Source organism: Lepidochelys kempii, chromosome 3, assembly GCF_965140285.1.
Source record: "Lepidochelys kempii isolate rLepKem1 chromosome 3, rLepKem1.hap1, whole genome shotgun sequence".
Lineage (NCBI taxonomy): Eukaryota > Metazoa > Chordata > Testudines > Cheloniidae > Lepidochelys > Lepidochelys kempii.
In genome coordinates, this window is record NC_136382.1 from 152,798,935 (window position 1) to 152,820,990 (window position 22,056).

Consider the following 22,056-nt stretch of genomic DNA (forward strand, 5'->3'; position numbering starts at 1 on the left):
ATCTGTTGAGCCCGACAATCTAGCCAACTTTCTATCCACCTTATAGTTCATTCATCCAGCCCATACTTCTTTAACTTGCTGGCAAGAATACTGTGGGACCTCCTGAGGTCCCTTCCAACCCTGATATTCTATGATTCTATGATCACAGTGGTAGATGTGCAGGTGAACGAGCCTCTGATTGTGTGGCTGATGTGATTAGGCCCTATGATGGTGTCCCCTGAAGAGATATGTGGACACAGTTGGCAATGGGCTTTGTTGCAAGGATAGGTTCCTGGGTTAGTGTTTTTGTTGTGTGGTTGCTGGTGAGTATTTGCTCCAGGTTGGGGGGCTGTCTGTAAGCAAGGACTGGCCTGTCTCCCAAGATCTGTGAGAGTGATGGGTCGTCCTTCAGGATAGGTTGTAGATCCTTGATAATGCGTTGGAGAGGTTTTAGTTGGGGGCTGAAGGTGATGGCTAGTGGAGTTCTGTTATTTTCTTTGTTGGGCCTGTCCTGTAGTAGGTTACTTCTGGTACTCTTCGGCTCTGTCAGTCTGTTTCTTCACTTCAGCAGGTGGGTACTGTAGTTGTAAGAATGCTTGATAGATATCTTGTAGGTGAGACAAACACCTACAAAGGCTAGCCTGGCTCAGCTCTCTCCTGGGTGGCAAGGAACCACACCTCCTCACTCCCTTTGGGAAAAGCTCTTGTAGGGAATTAGTCCAGCCGTGGGAGTCTTCCTCTATGGTCTTGGTGCAGGTACAAATAAACACAGTGACCCAGGCCCTGGGTCAGGCTGGGGCTCTGGTGAGTCAGGTGCTCAGGCCCTCAGGCAGGGGCTGAGCAACAACAGTATAAGAAGGATGTGGAAAAATTGGAAAACGTCCAACAGAAGGCAACAAAAATGATTAGGGGACTGGAACACATGACTTATGAGGAGAGGCTGAGGGAACTGGGATTGTTTAGTCTGCATAAGAGAAGAATGAGTGGGTATTTGATAGCTGCTTTCAACTACCTGAAAGGGGGTTCCAAAGAGGATGGATCTAGACTGTTCTCAGTGGTAGCAGATGACAGAATGAGGAGTAATGGTCTCAAGTTGCAGTGGGGGAGATTTAGGTTGGATATTAGGAAAAACTTTTTCACTTGGAGGGTGGTGAAACACTGGAATGCGTTACCTAGGGAGGTGGTGGACTCTCCTTCAGTCATAAATATAAAGGGAAGGGTAAACCCCTTTAAAATCCCTCCTGGCCAGAGGGAAAATCCTCTCACCTGTAAAGGGTTAAGAAGCTAAAGGTAACGTCACTGGCACCTGACCAAAATGACCAATGGGGAGACAAGATACTTTCAAAAGCTGGGAGGAGGGAGAAAAAAAAGGGTCTGTGTCTGTATGCTGCTTTTGCCAGGGATAGAACAGGAATGGAGTCTTAGAACTTTTAGTAAGTAATCTAGCTAGGTATGTGTTAGATTATGATTTCTTTAAATGGCTGAGAAAGGAACTGTGCTGAATAGAATGACTATTCCTGTCTGTGTGTCTTTTTTGTAACTTAAGGTTTTGCCTAGAGGGATTCTCTATGTTTTGAATCTAATTACCCTGTAAGGTATCTACCATCCTGATTTTACAGAGGGGATTTCTTTACTTCTATTAAAAGTCTTCTTGTAAGAAAACTGAATGCTTTTTCATTGTTCTCAGATCCAAGGGTTTGGGTCTGTGGTCACCTATGCAAATTGGTGAGGATTTTTACCAAACCTTACCCAGAAAGTGGGGTGCAAGGCTTGGGAGGATTTTTGGGGGAAAGACGTGTCCAAACTACGTTTCCCAGTAAACCCAGTTAGAGTTTGGTGGTGGCAGTGGGGATCCAGGGACAAAGGATAAAATTAATTTGTACCTTGGGGAAGTTTTAACCTAAGCTGGTGAAAGTAAGCTTAGGAGGTTTCATGCAGGTCCCCACATCTGTACCCTAGAGTTCAGAGTGGGGGAGGAACCTTGACACCTTCCTTAGAAGTTTTTAAGGTCAAGCTTGACAAAGCCCTGACTGGGATGATTTAGTTGGGGATTGGTCCTGCTTTGAGCAGGGGGTTGGACTAGATGACCTCCTGAGGTCCCTTCCAACCCTGATATTCTATGAGTATAGTAACAGTGAGCCCAGGCCCTAAGTTCCAAAGGGCCTGGGAGAGGGGGAGACTGCCACCCACAAGTAGGGTGGCAGGGGGGACGCAGGCCCTCCCACTCCACTGCGTCCTAGCCCAGGGCCCTAGCAGTGGCAGAAGACCTGCTGCTGAGTCAATGGGGATCCTGGCCGCAACACACTGACATGGGTTCTGGCAGTGCTGCAGCCAGACTAGGGTCAGCTGCCCCCAGGCTACTTCCAGACTCCCCCTCTTGAGGTATCTGGGTCAGGGTGGTGTCCTCCGCGGGGGTCCAGCACCATGGGTTCCTCGGGATAGCTGGCCAGGGGTAGACTCAGCAACTCCTTCTGGTAGCTGGCGCAGGGCAGGCTCGGCACCCTCTCCGGGTAGCTGGCATGGGGTAGGCTCAGCACCTCCTCTGGGTACCTGGTGTGGGGCAGGCTTGGCAACTCCTCCGGGTAGCTGGCGCGGGGCAGGACTGGCCAGTTCTCAGGTCTTCCGCAGACCACTGGGCTTTCCCACTCACGAGCTAAGCTGGAGGCATCTGGCCTCCCCAGCGGCTGCTTCCCCACTGAGCCCTGAGGTCGGGCCTTTCTACTTCTGGGCCAGTGCCTGACCCTTTGGGGGGCGGGCTCAGAGTTCCCTGGTTCCGCCCATTCTGGTGTCTGGAGGGACTCGTCTCTCTCCAGGGTGGCAGGGAACCACACCGCCTCACTACAGACCCGTTCCAAACCACTAATCATTTTAGTGGCCCTTCTCTAAACCTTTTCTAATGCCAGTACATCTTTTTTTGAGATGAGGAGACCATATCTGTATGCAGTATTCAAGATGTGGGCGTACCATGGATTTATATAAGGGAAATAAGATACTTTCCGTCTTATTCTCTATCCCAGAGTTTCCCAAACTGTGTTCCGCGGAACACTGGTGTTCTGTAAGATGTGAATAGGTGTTCCGTGAAAGAATCTAGAATTTAATTTTGACTCTTGCACTTGATTTTTGTACTACTTTATACGCGCTTTCAAGTTAGAAATTGTTAGTTCAAGTTGTTTTAAATTTGTATTTTTGCTTTGTTTTATAAAATGAAACATATTTGAGCATAAATAACACAATTTTTTATTTGAAAACCACATGACTACAAAATAATAATATGAGTGTTCCATAACAGACTAAAAAGTGTTCCGTGGCCAAAAAAAGTTTGGGAAATGCTGCTCTATCCCCTTTTTAATGATTCCTGACATCCTGTTTGCTTTTTTCACTGATGCTGCACACTGTGTGGACGTCTTCAGAGAACTATCCAAGATGACTCCAAGATCTCTTTCCTGATTAGCTGTAGCAAAATTAGCCCCCATCATATTGTATGTATAGTTGGGGTTATTTTTTCCAATATGCATAACTTTACATTTATCCACATTACATTTTATTTGCCATTTTGTTGCCCAATCACTTAGTTTTGTGAGATCTTTTTGAAGTTCTTCACAGTCTGCTTTGGTCTTAACTATCTTGAGCAGTTTAGTATCGTCTGCAAACTTTGCCACCTCCCTGCTTACCCCTTTCTCCAGATCATTTATGAATAAGTTGAATAGGATTGCTCCTAGAACTGACCCTTGGGGAACACCACTAGTTACCCCTCCCCATTCTGAAAATTTACCATTTATTCCTACCCTTTGTTCCCTGTCTTTTAACCAGTTCTCAGCCCATGAAAGGATCTTCTGACTTATCCCATGACAACTTAATTTGCATAAGAGCCTTTGGTGAGGGACTTTGTCAAAGGCTTTCTGGAAATCTAAGTATACTATGTCCACTAGATTCCCCTTGTCCACATGTTTGTTGACCCCTTCAAAGAACTCCAATAGATTAGTAAGACATGATTTCGCTTTACAGAAACCATGTTGACTTTTGCCCAAAAACTTATGTTCTTCTGTGTGTCTGACAATTTTATTCTTCACTATTGTTTCAACTAATTTGCCCAGTACTGACGTTAGACTTACCAGTCTGTAATTGCTGGGATCACCTCTAGAGCCCTTTTTAAATATTGGCATTATATTAGCTATCTTCCAGTCATTGGGTACAGAAGCTGATTTAAAGGACAGGTTACAAACCATAGTTAATAGTTCTGCAATTTCACATTTGAGTTCTTTCAGAACTCTAGGGTGAATGCCATCTGGTCCCGGTGACTTGTTACTGTTAGGTTTATCAATTAATTCCAAAACTTCCTCTAATGACACTTCAATCTGTGACAATTCCTCAGATTTGTCTCCTACAAAGGACAGCTCAGGTTTGGGAATCTCCCTAACATCCTCAGCCGTGAAGACTGAAGCAAAGAATTCATTTAGTTTCTCCGCAATGACTTTAGGTCTTTAAGTGCTCCTTTTGTATCTTGATCGTATATGCAAATACTTTACTTTTTTATTTTGTAACAGCCAGAATGAAATCGCTTAGATTTAAGTTTAGAAGAATTATGATGTATATACAATATTTGTGCAATATGCTGTCAAGACACTTCCCTCCTGCACAAAGTTTATTCTTATTTTAAACATCTTAGCAAGTACTGGCTTGCGCTTTCATTATGAAGTGTCTTAATGGAAACTTCACTCCGAAATACTTTCCAGGGTACATCTGTCCAGATATTTGTACAGTAGCTCTTCTCCCAATTATTTTAATAAGCCTCATTATGCAATCAGCATAAGAACACTCCTTTATCATTCAGATTTTAAAAAATGGTTTCTATGAAAAATATTATCTGCTTGGCTGAAAAATCTTCCATACCATGTAATTATTACCTTATGACTGCATACTCTGGGACTATACAGTATGGTAACCAACCACTTCAGTATGTCATGCCACATCCACAATACCCTATCTTTACAAGCATAATTTTAAAAATTATATGTTAATTTTACATTATTTTATTATATGAAACCTTTGGATGTGACATACATTGATTTGACTGCAAACTTAATTTTGAGTATGAGAATAAAGCTGAATTCTTTCAGGCTCATGCATTAGAACCATCAGTAAAAGCTTTTGTAGTCAGAATTCAGTGAGAATTTGAGCCTGCAATAAGATCTGTATGTGCATTTATGTAGAGCTCATTGCAAAATCAGGGCTCTAGGGCCCAATTCTCATTGAACCTAATAGGAATCTTTGCACTACATTAAATGGGATTTAGATCAGTCCCTTAATAACCATTTCTATTAATGATGTATGAACCACAACAGAATGCAGCTTGACCACCCAAAATTGTGCTAGCAGGAGTAAAAAAGTAATAAAATAATAACGATGATAATCATATTTTGTCCTTATATAGAAACTTCAATCTGAACATCTCAGAGTGCTTTCTATACATTAGCAAATTTAGCCTCACAAAAGTTCATGTGAGATAGGAATGATGAGTAGGCAAAACTTATTTTTGTCAGAAAAATAAATAGATATTACTCTGAATACACACATGGAACAATTCAGTTGCCCTAGAGGAAACCTGTTTTTGCATCGTCACTTATCTAATCGTTACTATAATTAAAAGGTAGTTTTTCTGCTTTAAGTCAAATTTAAACTGATATGGATTTTTTTTTTTAAATCTGTTCTCAATTTTAGTGTTGTCTGCTGTCAAGTTTTGTACATTTCAAAGGAGTCTCACCTATACAATAGCAGACAGAAAAACATATTAAGGGCTATTTAAAATCCAGCCCAAGCTTTCCAAGGATCTGGGAGTGTGAGAAAGGACCTTAAACAGCACAGATTAGAGGAGAATGGAATAAATTGAGAGTAGGCACTTTTTCTCAAGATGCCTTAGATTTCCCACATATTGTCTGATGAATATATACCGGCTCATGAATTTCCTTACTTATGAAAAAGCTTTCAGATTCTGGACAGACTGTGTGTTTTCTGACTGGCTATCTGTGTACTAAATCCATATTTAGAATGTACTGTAAATACACATATCTGATTGGTCTTTTTACATCACGTACAAGTTCAATTTATACCACCACTAAAAGTCTGACAATTATACACTTTTAAAGGGATTTCTGCAATCCTTGGTTGGTTAGAATCAGTATATTTTCACCTTGTGCCTTAATAGTAGAGATAGGTAAACCCTAGAGTATAGTATTAAGATACCTTGAAAGGATGCGTCTCTCCCTCTGTTCCTGCAATTATTTCTAATGTCTTTAAATAAAATAAATCATAAAACAGAATCCAGTGGATCTAGAGGAAGGATTTTGACTGCTGTATTTCATAATATCACAATTCCAAGCAAAGGAGGCCAGAATGCAGGAAGGTGGAAAAGAGCCAGTAGTATCAATAACATCATTTTTACTAGCTAGCTAGCTACTTTAATGGCCTTCATGTGTGCCTCTCACTGCAAGTTAAACAGAATCTAAGACCTTTGTTTAAAAAAATCCACCCCCCCAATCTCCTCACTGATTAGTGGAACAACTGGCTGATATTTCCCAGCTTCAGAAAACAAAATAGCCTGTTTCAAGAGGTTTCTCACTTGACCATTTTGCCGAATGCTGTAAGCAGTGGGATAAGTCCCCACGCATTAAAGAGAAAAATCTCATGAGGTACAAAGCTGTAGAGTATGCTCTGCTCATTTCTTCATTCTTTTTACCATTTGTCTCACAGAATGTCAGTGTGACAGGCGTCGGTCGGTCCTCCGAGCCCCTAGGGGCGATGGAGAGCAATGGTCTCCGTGGCAGGCCTCGGCCCCACCTCCCGGGCGTTGGGGAATTAGCGGGAAGGTGTGCCGGCTGGAGTCAGTAGCGCGCCCCTCAGGCAGTGGAGCACCGGCAAGAGTCAGTAGCGCGCCCCTCAGGCAGGGGAGCGCCGGCAAGAGTCAGTAGCGCGCCCCTCAGGCAGCGGGGCGCCGGCAAGATTCAACAGTGCGCCCCTCAGGCAGGGGAGCGCCGGCAAGAGTCAATAGTGCGCCCCTCAGGCAGGGGAGCGCCGGCAAGAGTCAATAGCACGCCCCTCAGGCAGGGGAGCGCCAGCAAGATTCAGTAGCGCACCCCTCAGGCAGGGGAGCGCCGGCAAGAGTCAGTAGCGTGCCCCTCAGGCAGGGGAGTGCCGGGGTAGGGGAACACAGGCCCACCCAACTCCACTGCGTTCCAGCCCAGGGCCCTGACAGTGGCGGGAGGTGAAGGTCCCGCCGCTGGGTCAGCGGGGCAGTCCACTCCTGCTGACCAAACACACCCACCCCACGGTGTAGTTCGGGTAGGAAGTAGCCCAGGGGCCGGTCTCTTAGGCGGGTCGCTCCGGTCCCTCCATCTCTTCCGAGTATTCCGCTGCGGGCAGCTCCTGTCCCTCAATCTCTTCTGAGTATTCCGCTGCGGGCAGCTCCTGTCCCTCCATCTCTTCCGAGTATTCCGCTGTGGGCAGCTCCGGTCCTTCCGTCTTGTCCAAGTATTCCGCGGTGAGCAGCTCCAGTCCCTCCATCTCGTCCGAATATTCCGCTGCGGGCCACTCGCTCTCCCCCTCGGTATCGGACTCACGCTGGCCCGGGCTGCAGTCAGGCCCCTCCAGGTCCTCTGGGTATTCAGCGGCCGGCAGCCCTGGCTGCCACAGGCCTTCCCCCCGGTCAGGCTCCTCCTTGCCCGGGGCTTCGCCTGGGTCAGCAGCAGGATCACGAGGGAGCAGCCAGCAGCCTGTGCCTGTCTCCCTCCCTGGTGCTCTCCTCACTGGGCAGAGGGCCCCGCCCTTTGTGCTTCCTGTCCCACCCTTCCCCTTCTGGGGATTGGCGGAAGCTTGGCCTGGCCCCGCCTACTCAGGCTCAGAAGGTGGCTCTTTACCCTCTGGTTCAGAGGGGAGCCACCCTGGCTCCCTACATACCCCACCCCTCAAATCCAGCTCCCGATCTTCGGAGCTGGCGTCCTCACCTTCTGCGAGGCGGGATAGGAAATCCGCATTGGCGTTGTCTCGTCCCGCCCAATGGTGGATCGTGAAGGCATAGAGCTGCAGAGCGAGATACCATCGCATCAGCCTGGCATTATTGTCCTTCATCTTATTGAGCCATTTCAGGGGTGCGTGATCTGTAACCAGTATAAAGGGGGCCCCGAGGAGGTAGTAGCGGAGAGCATCGACTGCCCACTTAATGGCTAGGGCTCTTTCTCCACAACGGAGTAGTTCCGTTCTCTGGGGAACAGCTTCCGACTGAGGTAAACAATCGGGTGTTCCTCCCCGTCCACCTCCTGCGAGAGGACCGCCCCAAGCCCAACGCCTGAGGCATCTGTCTGGACAATAAAGTCACGATAAAAGTCGGGGCTGAAGAGTATTGGATCGCTACACAGCCGTTCTTTGTTGGTTCGAAAGGCCGTCTCGCACTCGTTGGACCAATGCACCCGGCGGGGACTGTCCTTGGTGAAGAGCTCCATTAGCGGGGCCGTAATGCTTGCGAAGTGGGGTACAAACTGCCGGTAATAACTAGCTAAGCCCAAAAATTGACGTACTTGCCTCTTCGTGGTCAGCACCGGACATTCCTGGAGTGCTTGGACCTTCCCGATGAGGGGGCGGACCTGTCCCCGGCCCAAGGTGTACCCCAGGTAAGTGGTTTCCTCCCGCCCGATTCGGCATTTTTTCGGGCTGGCCGTCAGCCCGGTGGCGCGGAGGTCCCGGAGGACTGCCGCTACTTGGTTAAGATGCTCTTCCCAGTTATTGCCACAGATGACCACATCGTCCAGGTAGGCCACCGCATATTTCGTGTGTGGTTGCAACACCCGGTCCATCAACCGCTGGAAGGTTGCCGGGGCCCCATGTAGGCCGAAAGGCATCCGGGTGAAATGGTATAACCCTGAAGGGGTGGCAAACGCGGTCTTCTCCTTGGACCTGGGATCCAAGGGGATCTGCCAGTACCCTTTGGTGAGATCTAAAGTGGTGATATAACAGGCCTCCCCGAGCCGGTCGAGGAGCTCATCGACGCGGGGCATCGGATAGGCATCAAATTTTGAGATGGCGTTGACCCTCCGGAAGTCAATGCAAAATCGCCGGCTCCCATCGGGCTTTGGTACGAGGACAACGGGGCTCCACCACTCACTCTGGGAGGGCTCAATAACACCCAGCTCCAACATCGCCTGGACTTCCTCCTCCACGGCCTCCCGCATTCGCCTCGGCAATGGCCGGGTTGTCTCTCGGACCACCACCCCGGGTTCCGTCTGGATCACATGGTAGGTGAGCGTAGTCCGCCCGGGTTTCGTGGTGAACGTCTTGGGGAACGCCCTCACTAAGCAGAGTGCCTGTTCTCACTGCTCGACGGTGAGTGTCTCTGCTACCTGGGGTTCACCATTATCCGACTCCTCGGGTGGTTGGGGCCCCAGTTCCGGTTTGGGGGGATATGGGGCCACTAGGAGCCCTTCCCGGTCCTGCCAAGGTTTTAAGAGGTTTACATGATAAATCTGCTTTTCCTTACGGCGACCAGGTTGCCAAATCTCATAAGTTACCGGCCCTACCTGGCGGAGGACCTCAATACGGACCCTGCCAGCGGGCAAAAAGCTTTGATTCCTCCGAGGGGAGCAGGAGAAGTACTTGGTCCCCTGGCCCGAATGATCAAGCCTGGGCGCCCCGATTGTAGTGTTGCTCCTGGGCTCTTTGGGCGGTGTTTAAGTTCTCCCTCACGAGCTTGCCCGCCCGCGCCAGCCGCCCCTGCAGTTGTAAGACATATTGCAAGAGATCCTGTGTTGTGGAAAGGTTGTGTTCCCAAGTCTCCCTCAAGAGGTCCAACACCCCGCGGGGTCGCCGCCCACAGAGGAGCTCGAACGGGGAGAACTTCATGGACGCCTGTGGGACTTCTCGAATCGCCAGTAATAAAGGAGGGAGCAGCTGGTCCCACTGGCGGAGATCCTGGGTGGGGAAACGCCGCAACATCCCCTTCAGGGTCCGGTTGAACCGCTCGACCAATCCGTCAGTCTGGGGATGGTAGACCGAGGTCTGCAATTTCTTAATCCCCAATAGGGCACATACCTGGCGGAACAGCTTAGATGTGAAGTTGGTCCCTTGATCAGCGAGTATCTCCCATGGGAGGCCCACCCTTGCGAAGATCTTCATGAGCTCCCGCAGTGATAGTGCAGGCAGTGATACTTCTTAAGGGGATGGCCTCCGGGAAGCAGGTGGCGTAGTCCATCAGGATGAGGATGTATTGATGGCCCGCCTTGCTTTTTGGGAAAGGCCCGACCAGTTCCATTGCTACCCGCTCAAATGGCACACCTACGACTGGTAACGGGACCAGGGGGGCCTTCCGTACCCCGGCCGGGGCTGCATGTTGGCAGTCCGGGCACGACGCACAATACTTCACCTCACGGTGGACCCTGGCCACAGTTTTTTCCTGACCTAAATGGCCGGCAGCCGGGATGTCATGTGCAAGCTTCAGGACAGCCCAACGATGGATGCGGGGGACCACGAGTTGGGTCCGGAACTCTTGGGTCTGGGGGGTCTCGGTCAAGGCGGTAGAGCTGCTCGTGGTTGAGTTCAAACCTGGGCCACTGGGTGGTGCGCTGCGCCTCCATGACCTCACCATCCACCCAGGCCAGCTGCTCGTAGGCAAACCGGAGCGTAGGATCCTCCCTTTGATCTCGGCTAAAGTCCACCAGGTCAGGAGGGGGACCCGCCATTTCCAGGCCCTCCTGCCCGGGGGTGGGGCCTGGTTCCGCTCCAGGGTTGGAGCTCAAGTCAAGTCCTGTCTTCTTCTCAGGCGGGGCTACCTCGAACGCCTCTTTGGTGGGTAGGGATTGGAGCACCTCGACGAAGTCTGGCCAGTCCCGGCCCAGGATCACTGGATAGGCGAGGGATGACGCCACCACCACATTCATTAACTGCATTACTCCATGCACCGTAATGGGGACCCGCACCGTGGGGTACGATTTTACATCTCCGTGGATGCACTGAATCCGTACTTCCCCGACGGTCTGCTGGGGTTCTGAGAAGAGCACCTGGTGGACAAGGGTCTGCACACAGCCCGAATCGACTAGACCCACCACAGGGACCGCGGCGACTTCCATGGGAGCTGTCAGTTTGGCCATGGAGGGCAGACGGGCCCATCGCTCCCCGCCGCACACCAGGCCAAAGTTGCAGTCCATTGCAGGACAGCCCCGTTGCAGATGCCCATACTCGCCACATCGGAAACAAGGTCCTACCTCTGTAGGGTGCCGGCCGCGTGGGGGCACCAGTGGGGCCGCAGAGTGGGCTGGGGCCTGGTGGTCGGGTTAAGCGTCCAGGGCCGGAGAGTGGTGTTGACTCGGGCCGTCGGGAAAACTCAGTCCTGCCGCCTTCTGGTCGTCGGATACGGTGGGGTGCATTGGTTTGGGAGGTGGGCCCCCTCCGTTCAAGTTTCTGTGCACTGGGTCCAGGGTTTGGGGGGCGGGTGGCCGGTCCTATCGGGGCCTCAGCCTCGAGAAAGTCCTCCATAAGTGCGACGGCCGAGCTCAGACTTTGTGGCCGGTGCCTTAACACCCAAGTCCTCCCCTGGGGTGGGAGGATGTGCACGAATTGCTCGAGGATGACCTGTTCTGTCATCTCAGTTGCGGTTCGATGCTTGGGTTGGAGCCATCGGGTACCCGCGTTCTTCAGTTCCTGGGCCACCGCCCGGGGTCTGGCGCCCGGTGGGTAGACCTTTTCCCGAAACCGTCACCAAAAGGTTTCCGGGGAAATGTCGAAGGCATCCAAGATAGCCGCTTTCACTCAAGCATAAATGCGGGCCTCATCATCTGGGAGCCCCCGGTAAGCCTTCTGGGCTAGCCTCGTCAGATATGGGGCGAGGAGTGTCGCCCATTGGTCAGGCGCCCAACCAGCCACTGAGGCCACCCGCTCGAAGGTCACTAGGTAGGCTTCCGGGTCATCCTCAGGCCCAATCTTGGCCAGATGGATCAGTGGGGCGGGAGGGGTCGGGGTGGCTGCCCGCTCCGGTTGAGCGCCACCATGGCCCGACCACAGGGTTTCAAGCTGCTGGAAGCACTGGGTTTGTTGTTCCTGGTGCTGGGCCCCCAGGGTTTGGAGCAACTGCTGCTGGTGGGTACCCAGCTGTCGCACGAGTTGGTGCTGCTGCTGTTGCTGGCTCTCAGCCAGGAACTTGATAAGCCTTTCCATCTCCATCTATCCAGTCGGGGAGCTTCAGAGGCGCCCTCGAACTCACCCCTTTCGGCACGGGTTGGGATCGCCTGCCCGCATTCTCCACCACTTGTGACAGGCGTCGGTCGGTCCTCCGAGCCCCTAGGGGCGATGGAAAGCAATGGTCTTCGTGGCAGGCCTCGGCCCCACCTCCCGGGCGTTGGGGAATTAGCGGGAAGGTGTGCCGGCCGGAGTCAGTAGTGCACCCCTCAGGCAGGGGAGCGCCGGCAAGAGTCAATAGCACGCCCCTCAGGCAGGGGAGCACCGGCAAGAGTCAGTAGCGCGCCCCTCAGGCAGGGGAGCGCCGGCAAGAGTCAGTAGCCCGCCCCTCAGGCAAGGGAGTGCCGGGGTAGGGGAACGCAGGCCCACCCAACTCCACTGCATTCCAGCCCAGGGCCCTGACAATGGCGGGAGGCGAAGGTCCCACCGCTGGGTCAGCGGGGCAGTCCGCGCCCGCTGACCAAACACACCCACCCCACGGTGTAGTTCGGCCCCTGGGCTACTTCCTACCCGGTCTCTTAGGCGGTTCGCTCTGGTCCCTCCATCTCCTCCGGGTATTCCGCTGTGGGCAGCTCTGGTCCCTCCATCTCTTCCGAGTATTCCGCTGTGGGCAGCTCCGGTCCCTCCATCTCGTCCGAGTATTCCGCTGCGAGCCACTCGCTCTCCCCCTCGGTATCGGACTCACGCTGGCCCGGGCTGCAGTCAGGCCCCTCCACGTCCTCTGGGTATTCAGCGGCCGGCAGCCCTGGTTGCCACAGGCCTTCCCCCCGGTCAGGCTCCTCCTTGCCCAAGACTTCGCCTGGGTCAGCAGCAGGATCACGAGGGAGCAGCCAGCAGCCTGTGTCTGTCTCCCTCCCTGGTGCTTTCCTCACTGGGCAGAGGGCCCCGCCCTTTGTGCTTCCTGTCCCACCCTTCCCCTTCCGGGGATTGGCGGAAGCTTGGCCTGGCCCCGCCCACTTAGGCTCAGAGGGTAGCTCTTTACCCTCTGGTTCGGAGGGGAGCCACCGTGGCTCCCTACAGTCAGCCTCATGGGCTAAGATGTACCCTGTTATTGTGGCATATACATGTTTTAAATGAAACTTTTGGAAAGAAGTACTGTATTCACTAGCAGAAATCCAAAACCAACTGAAGTTTAGCAACAGGCATAGTGTTTACTGGACTATGGAAACAATACTATGTATTAAAATAGACCTTCAGTCCTCTAGCAGGTGTGAGGGCTTGCATCTACAGTAAAATGAGCCTTTGAAAAAAAATCCAAGCTATAATTATTCCAACTTATTAACACAGCAACAACAAAATATATATACAGCAATAGTAATTTATTGATCAGTATGTTATTTTGCTGATTCTTTTACCCTTGGTGGGAGTTTTGGATTGTCCAAAGTGGATAAAAAGTAAAAACTCAGGGAGACATGTAGAAATAGTATGTAACAATGGTTTACAAAAGAAGCATAAACTGAAGTTGAAGAGACTCCTGGTGGGTCACAATATTGTAATAGCAACACAACATGAGAGGAAGTGTCTATAAATGGAACCACCAGATCTTTATATTGGTGAGAGGAGAGTCTCTTTCAAAACACTGTTGTTCTGGGGAACATGAGATAATTATGTAAGCTTGCTGCAAGGAGGGAACAAGGGGAGGAAGAAGAAAGGTAGCTGTGATATACTGTACCTCAAAATAATATCCTGTAACCCCCATATTCACTACTTGTATATGGTTATGGTATTTTGTTCAAAGAATGCCTTGTAAGGTATCATATGAAAGGTCACGATTTGCTGAAACTCTTTGTTCTATCAAAATATGTATATCATCATTGTATATGGAGTTATGAAAATTTACTATGTGGTTGTTATTGAAATATTTTAAGAGTCTGGGAGATGCCCACAACTAGCTCTCCAGTGGCAACAAAGGAGTGACCCACACCCAGATGGGTGTCAAGAGACCATCACCAGCCATTAACTAGCAGGGGAATTGTAAACAAGAGATTTAAAATTCAATAAGAGACAGTTGCTTGAGCTCCACACAATGGGGACTGCTTAACTCCATGACTTAGCAAGGCCTCAGGACATGTGATACTTGACTTCATGTTCGAGCCAGTATATTTACAGGCCCATGAGCTGAGGGTATAAAATAAGGGACAGTGACATCATGAGATGCCTCTCTCCTCTCCCACTTATTCTGAAGGCAACAAATACGTTTGGGAAGAAAAAGACTTTGAACTGGAGAGATTGGTCCCAGATTGAGAAAGGAATTCAGCCTGTGTACTAGGAATTGTCAGCTTGTGAGAAAAGCTGTTTGATTCAAATTTTACTTGGTCTGATAAAGTTTAGAATTTAGAATATGTATTTACTTTTTATTTCTTATGTAACTATTCCTGACCTCTATGCCAACTACTTATAATCACTTGACATCTATTTTTCTGTGGCTAATAAACTTATTTTAATATTTAAACTTAACCAGTAAGTTTGTCCTGAGTGCTTGGGGAATCTGATCAGATTACTAAAGCTGGTTCATGTCCACTATCCTTTGATCAAGTGGCAAACCAATTAATGAGCTTACATTGTTCAAGAGGAGGTCTTGAGCTGTGCAAAATGGTACATTTCTGGGGTGCAAGGCTGGGCCTGCGGGGAGTTTGCTGGTGTCTTCCTGCGCATAGTTCATGGGAGGCTGAGAGAGCATGCATGCAACTTTGAGCATGCCTTCACATGCTAATATCTGTTAGAGCAAAGCCTGAAGGGGCTGCTTGTCACTAGCAGAGCAGGGTGAGAGGTATCCTGATCTAGAGAGTAAAAGGGGACACAGTGGACCCACAGTCCAGGTTTTAACCCAGGGGTCTGTCATAGGACCACTGAATGTCAAGAAGCTTCATCATAATGGATGTCATCACCCCTTCCCCTCAGCCTGTTGAGACCCTGACATTTACCATCACATCATTTTTCTGGTCCTGAAAGAGATTCTGACCAAATCAGCTGAGAAAAGGAAATCAAATGACATCACCATTTCAACAGGATCAGCTGAATCACGAGTGATAGCTAGGATGTGAACCAAAGGTTCTTATTACTACTCCTCTCCCTAATTTGTAGGTTTCCATCACTACCTAATTCCTTTCTGTCTCTCTTTTTTATCTTCAATCTAATAAAAACTCATGCCAGCTAGGATGAAACTACCCTTGCACTCATTTGCTATAACCAACAAGGGATGCTAAAAACAATGCCTGAGTAACCTGGTAAAGGTCTGTCCAGCCTCAGAGTGGCTAATAAAACCAAATGCCATGCCTGTAATTTTCCAGCAACTATGTTTCTAGTTAAAAAAAAAAAAAGACAGATACAGAATCTACATCTTCTCACCTCTGCTATTCTTTTCTTTCTCCTTGTGAGTCAGTCTTTTTTAACAAAACAACAGTATTGAACTTCAGAAACTCAATACCACCTATGAATGACTTCCACTTTTCCCAACAAAGGTTTGAAATATCATCTGAAAAAGTACCAAGCAATGCATTTTCCCCTTAAAAGAGTCTCTATAGCAAAAGAAAATACAAATAAATTATATACGGCCTAGCATTGTTAGCACTGACACATTTTGTAGTCTTACTTTTAATGTAAATATGAAGGGTGGGGGAAGGATTTGAAAATTTTGAATTTGAATAAGAAGTTACCAACCTGAAAAGGCTGAGAAACACAGCAATAATACATGGTCCTGAAACTAAATGAGATAGGGATCAAGATTTCAAAAGCAACATACATGGCTAAGAATAAATAAATAAGTAAAAGACAGAGTTTCACACTCTGCTAATTTTACCTGTTCCAAGTAGTGTAATGACAGATTGATATATTTGGCCTCTGTCAGGAGTTGGCCTCCAACTCCAGTCTTTGCAACACGCTCTGAACCAGCCAGGTCTACTAAGTGTAGCTTGGAGCGTCGGATGGTTGCGGATCCTGGTTCCTTGCTTGAGATGTGAATGGTGAAGATGCAGTGGGAACGAGTTGAGGCTTGGTTCATTGGAGTCTGTGAAGAAAAGGTTACTAAATTTTGACTAAAAAAAATTGCAAAAAATAACTGCTTTAACACCAGGACTGATTAAACAAGATTTATTTATAAATCACTACACTGAGGTCACTGCAAAAATAAAGGCCCAGATTGTAACCCCCTAGAGCTCCTCTTTGTAAACTGTTAACACACATGAAAATTCCCACTGAAGTCACTGGGACTACTTATGCAAGTGGCTGCTCACCAATGGAAGTAAGATGCTCACAATCTGGTGTAAAATTTGGATAGTTATAACATGGATTCATTATATTAGAACAAATATGTCAAGCATTTACTTTAGTACCAAAATAAGTTTCATTATTAGTTTCATTAGCCATGATCTACAGTTAGCACATTCTAATTGAGAGAGAAAGAGCATTACAAATCACTTGGAAGGCTAATGAACCTAATTAACACATCTTGAAGGTCACAATAACGACAGCTGAGCTTACTTCTAAATGCTCCCTTTCATCAAAATTTTTGGAATGTAAAAACTCTCCGAAGCTTTACAAAATACCCCCTTTAATTTGGTTCTTTAGTATCCAATTTTTGAATCGGATATTAAAGAAACTAACACTTAGAAATGGAGTACTAACAGTTCTGGTAGAAGCGGAAGGTAAGAGGTTAGCCCTCACCATGAATGGGGTAAGGGGTGTCACATTATACTGGAAGACAACTTCTACCAATGATACAGTTAATTTGTGCAAAGACAGGTACATGTTTCTATAAACATTACCCATCAGTTATATTTTCAATACTCTTAGCCCTGGTCTACACTACGAGTTTAGGTCGAATTTAGCAGCGTTAGATCGATTTAACCCTGCAGCTGTCCACACGACAAAGCCATTTTTGTCGACTTAAAGGGCTCTTAAAATTGATTTATGTACTCCTCCCCGACGAGGGGATTAGGGCCGAAATCGACATGGCCAGATCGAATTTGGGGTAGTGTGGACGCAATTCAACGGTATTGGCCTCTGGGAGCTATCCCACAGTGCTCCACTGTGACCACTCTGGACAGCACTTTCAACTCAGATGCACTAGCCAGGTACACAGAAAAAGTGCCCCTACCACTACCCCACCCCTGTCTGTGGACATCTGCAAGGGGGAGTCTCACGCCACAGAAATAAGGATTTTGGGGACAAGGAAGATGATGATGCTGAGGAGGAGAAGGAGGATAACACACAACAGGCAAGTGGAGAAATCGTTCTCCCTGACAGCCAGGAACTGTTTATCACCTTGGAGCCAATACCCTCCCAACCCTCCCAAGGCAGGCTCCCAGACCATGAAGCCGGAGAAGGCACCCCTGGTGAGTGTACCTTTGTAAATATAATACATGGTTTAAAAGCTAGCGTGTTTAATCATTAATTTGCCCTGAAGATTTGGGATGTATTTGCGGCCAGTACTGCTACTGGAAAAGTCTGTTAACATGTCTGGGGATGGAGCAGAAATCCTCCAGGGACATTATTAAGGGGACATTCAGAGGTGGCCATTCCTGCTGGGCTGTTTGCCTGTGACTGAAAAAAAACATCCCCGCTTTTAGCCTGGCGGGGTGCAGGGGGCCCATTCACGCTGAGCTGTTCACGTTTGGCTGGCAGGGATCTTCCCTGATACTAGTCACGCGGTGGGAGGAGGGGTGAAGCGATCATCCCAGAGAATTGGGTGTGTGTGTGTGGGGGGGGGCACGGGTTAGTTAGGTTTGTGCTGCATGTTAACCCGAAAACTGCAGCCCTCCTTTTAAATGGCCAACCAAACGGGTGCTTGGTATGGGAAAGGAGGGTGCTGCTGTTTGAAACCATTCCCACATGTTATGAAGGTTGAAGAAGCCGAAAGACTGTGGCTTACCATGGCTGCCTGCAAGCCGAATTCTGTTGCCCGGCCCTGCATGTGTGATCTCTCACACCAAACCAGCAGGCCCTCAATAAAAGAGGCAAAATGCGACCTTGTACCGAAAGCGCATGTGCTATGTAATGTTAACAGCTTGGTGCACCGTGCAAGAATCTACCCATTGTTCTCTAAAATGTGTCTCTTTAAATACTACTCTCCCTTTTTTTCCTCCCGCAGCTGCAAATGTTTCAGCGCTCCTCCTATCATGTCCGTCCCAGAGGCTAGCGCAGATAAGAAGGCGAAAAAAAGCACTCGTGATGAAATGTTCTCTGAGCTCATGCAGTCCTCCTGCACTGAAAGAGCTCAGCAGAATGCATGGAGGCAAACAATGGCAGAGTCCAGGAAAGCAGAAAATGAATGCAAGGACAGGAGGGACGAGCAAGATGAGAGGTTGCGGGAGCAAGAGAAGAGGTGGCAGCAATGTGATGAGAGGAGGTAGGATGCAATGCTGAGGTTACTGGGGGATCAAACTGATATGCTACAGTGTCTGGTGGAGCTGCAGGAAAGGTAGCAGGAGCAAAAACTGCCACTGCAGTCCCTGTGTAACCGCCCGCCCTCTTCCCCAAGTTCCATAGCCTCCTCAGCCAGACGCCCAATAACCTGGCGGGGGGGGGGCCCTCCGGGCACTCAACCACTCCACCCCAGAGGACTGCCCAAGCAACAGAAGCCTGGCATTCAATAAGTTTTGAAGTGCAGTGTGGCCTTGTTCTTCCCTCCTCCCCACATCTACCACCCCACCTGGTGCTTCCCTCCTCCCCCACCCCTCCCGGGCTACTTTGGCAGTTATCCCCCTATTTGTGTGATGAATTAATAAAGAATGCATGATTTTGAAACAACAATGACTTTATTGCCTCTGCGAGCGGTGATCGAAGTGGGAAGGGCAGTTGGCTTACTGGAAAGTAGAGTGAACCACGGGGGTGGGTTTTCATCAAGGAGAAACAAACAGAACTTGCACACTGTACCCTGGCCAGTCATGAAACTGCTTTCAAAGCTTCTCTGATGCGCAGCACTTCCTGCTGTGCTCTTCTAATTGCCCTGGTGTCTGGCTGCACGTATTCAGCGGCCAGGTGATTTGCCTCAACCTCCCACCCCACCATAAATGTCTCCCCCTAACTCTTACAGATATTGTGGAGCACACAGCAAGCAGCAATAACAATGGGCATATTGGTTTCGCTGAGGTCTAACCAAGTCAGTAAACTGCACCAGCGTGCTTTCAAACATCCAAAAGCACATTCTACCACCATTCTGCACTTGCTCAGCCTATAGTTGAACTGCTCCTTACTACTGTACAGGGTGCCTGTGTATGGCTTCATGAGCCATGGCATTAAGGGGTAGGCTGGGTCCCCAAGGATAACTATAGGCATTTCAACATCCCCAACAGTTGTTTTCTGGTCTGAGAAGTAAGTCCCTTCCTGCAGCTGTTCAAACAGACCAGAGTTCCTGAAGATGCGAGCACCATGTACCTTTCCCGCCCATCCCACGTTGATGTCGGTGAAATGTCCCTTGTGATCCACCAGTGCTTGCAGCACCATTGAAAAGAACCCCTTGCAGTTTATGTACTGGCTGCCAAGATGGTCCGGTCCCAAGATAGGGATATACGTTCTGTCTATCGCCCCACTACAGTTAGGCGATAGACCTATGACCTGCATATTTCCCAGAGTCACTACCCTTGATAGCAGCAGCTTAGTGATTGCATTGACTACTTGGATTACAGCAGCCTCCACAGTAGATTTGCCCACTCCAAACTGATTCCTGACTGACCGGTAACTGTCTGGCATTGCAAGCTTCCAGAGGACTATTGCCACTCACTTGTGAACTGTGAGGGCTGCTCTCATCTTGGTATTCTTGCACTTCAGGGCAGGGGAAAGCAAGTCACAAAGTTCCACAAATGTGCCCTTACGCATGCGAAAGTTTCTCAGCCACTGGGAATCATCCCAGAGCTGCAACACTATGTGGTACCACCAATCTGTGCTTGTTTCCTGGGCCCAGAATCAGCGTTCCACGGTATGAGCCTGTCCCATTGCCACTAGGATGTCCAAATTGCTGGGGCCCATATTTTGAGAGAAGTCTGTGTCCATGTCCTCATCACTCTCGTCACCGCGCTGCCGTCACCTCCTCGCCTGCTTTTGCAGGTTCTGGTTCTACACATACTGCAGGATAACGCGCGAGGTGTTTACAATGCTCATAACTGCCACGGTGATCTGAGCGGGCTCCATACTTGCCGTTGTATGGCGTCTGCAGGAGAGGAGAGTTGCAGCGGAAGCGGTGGCTGACGACAGATGCCACGAGAATAGATATTTATAGAGAATGACGAGAGAACCTGTGACGTGGATTCATGAGAGCAGGAGAGCAGAGTTTCCGTGGAAGCGGTGGATGACAACGTTAAGGACCATGCTAATTTCTCCAGGAAGAACACACGTACTGTGACGGGGCAAGGCCAGATGGCTATAGAAAAGTAGTGGGAGATAGATATATTAGCTCCAGGCTAAACAAATCCCTGGTACCAGGATAAGTGAAATGGCAGCTGCTCCAGGTCAATTAAGACACCTGGGGCCAATTAAGAATTTTCCAGAAGGCAGGGAGAAGGCTAGGTTGATTGGGACACCTGAAGCCAATCAGGAGCTGGCTGAAACTAGTTAAAATAAGGTGGGTGTGCATGTCAGGAGCTGTGGGAGGAAGTTGCACTGCTGGAGAGGCTGAGTAGTAGACACCATATCAGGCACAAGGAAGGAGGCCCTGAGGTAAGGGTGAAGTGGAGCTTGAGGAAGTGAGGGCTGCTGTGGGGGAAGTAGCCCAGGGAATTGTATGTCATGTTTCTAAAAGGTCAGGTACCATAGCTGATACTATTAGGGTCCCTGGGCTGGAGCCCAGTGCAGAGGGTGGGACCGGTCTTCTCCCCTGATTAATCACGGAGACTGGGAGACAACAGAGACTGTGCTAGGAAGGATAACTCCTCCTCAGCTCCCTCATTGGCTTATGATGAAAATGGCTCAGTAGACTGTGACCTTTGTCTCTAGAGAGAGAAGGGTTACGTGGAGGGTAACAGTGAGCCTCTGAGACAAGCGAAATCTGCCAGGAAACACAGGACCCACGGAGGCAAGGACAGAGTTTTGTCACAGTACCCAGGAGCCCTTGACAGACAACATGGAGAAATTCGCTACTGAGACAATAGCAGCAGAGCAGAGTTACAGCAGAAACGGTGGATGACGACGGTCCTACTGCACCGTCTGCTGAAAGCAGTATGGTGTCCGCACGGAAAAAAGGCGCAAAACAATTGTCTGCCATTGCTTTCACAGAGGGATGGGAGACTGACGACATGTACCCCAAACCACCCATGACAATGTTTTTGCCCCATCAGGCATTGGGAGCTTAACCCAGAATTCCAATGGGTGGTGGAGACTGCGGGAACTGTGGGATAGCTACCCACAGTGCACCGCTCGGTAAGTCGATGCTAGCCATGGTAGTGAGGACGCACTCTGCCAACTTAATGCGCTTAGTGTGGACATACGCAATCGACTGTATAAAATAGATTTCTAAAAATCAGCTTCTATAATATCGACCTAATTTCGTAGTGTAGACATACCCTTAGTTACCAAAAGTGTCCGACTTGGCAGATTCAGACAGGACTATAATTTGGACAAATCATTTTACAAAGGATGCAACTTCATAACTTAATATTTGGTATGGCAGTTGTAATCATTCCCCAACTACTGGCACACTGACATGCGGAACTGTATAGCCTAATTTTCCAAAGGAGCTGACCTCTGACTTTAGTGGAGTTACAGCTGCTCAGTACCTCTGAAAATCAGGATAGAAAACCTTATAACTAGAAATTTGACTATTGCTTACCTTCCCAAATGGTAAGATACCACTATTTGATCTGTTTGTTTTCTTATTGTATATTCACTAATATCCTTTTACATCTAAAAACACCTTCAAAGCTATTATTACAA

At 48.9% G+C, this 22,056-nt stretch overlaps 1 protein-coding gene across 1 annotated transcript in view; it reads right to left on the reverse strand.

Moving 5' to 3' along the window:
• KIF6 (kinesin family member 6) overlaps positions 1 to 22,056 on the reverse strand; it is a 286,950-nt gene that overhangs the window by 187,164 nt on the left and 77,730 nt on the right. Inside the window, exon 7 of the mRNA XM_073338562.1 lies at positions 15,992 to 16,198. Coding sequence (XP_073194663.1) covers positions 15,992 to 16,198 — 207 coding nt within the window. The remainder of the gene's footprint in view (positions 1 to 15,991; positions 16,199 to 22,056) is intronic.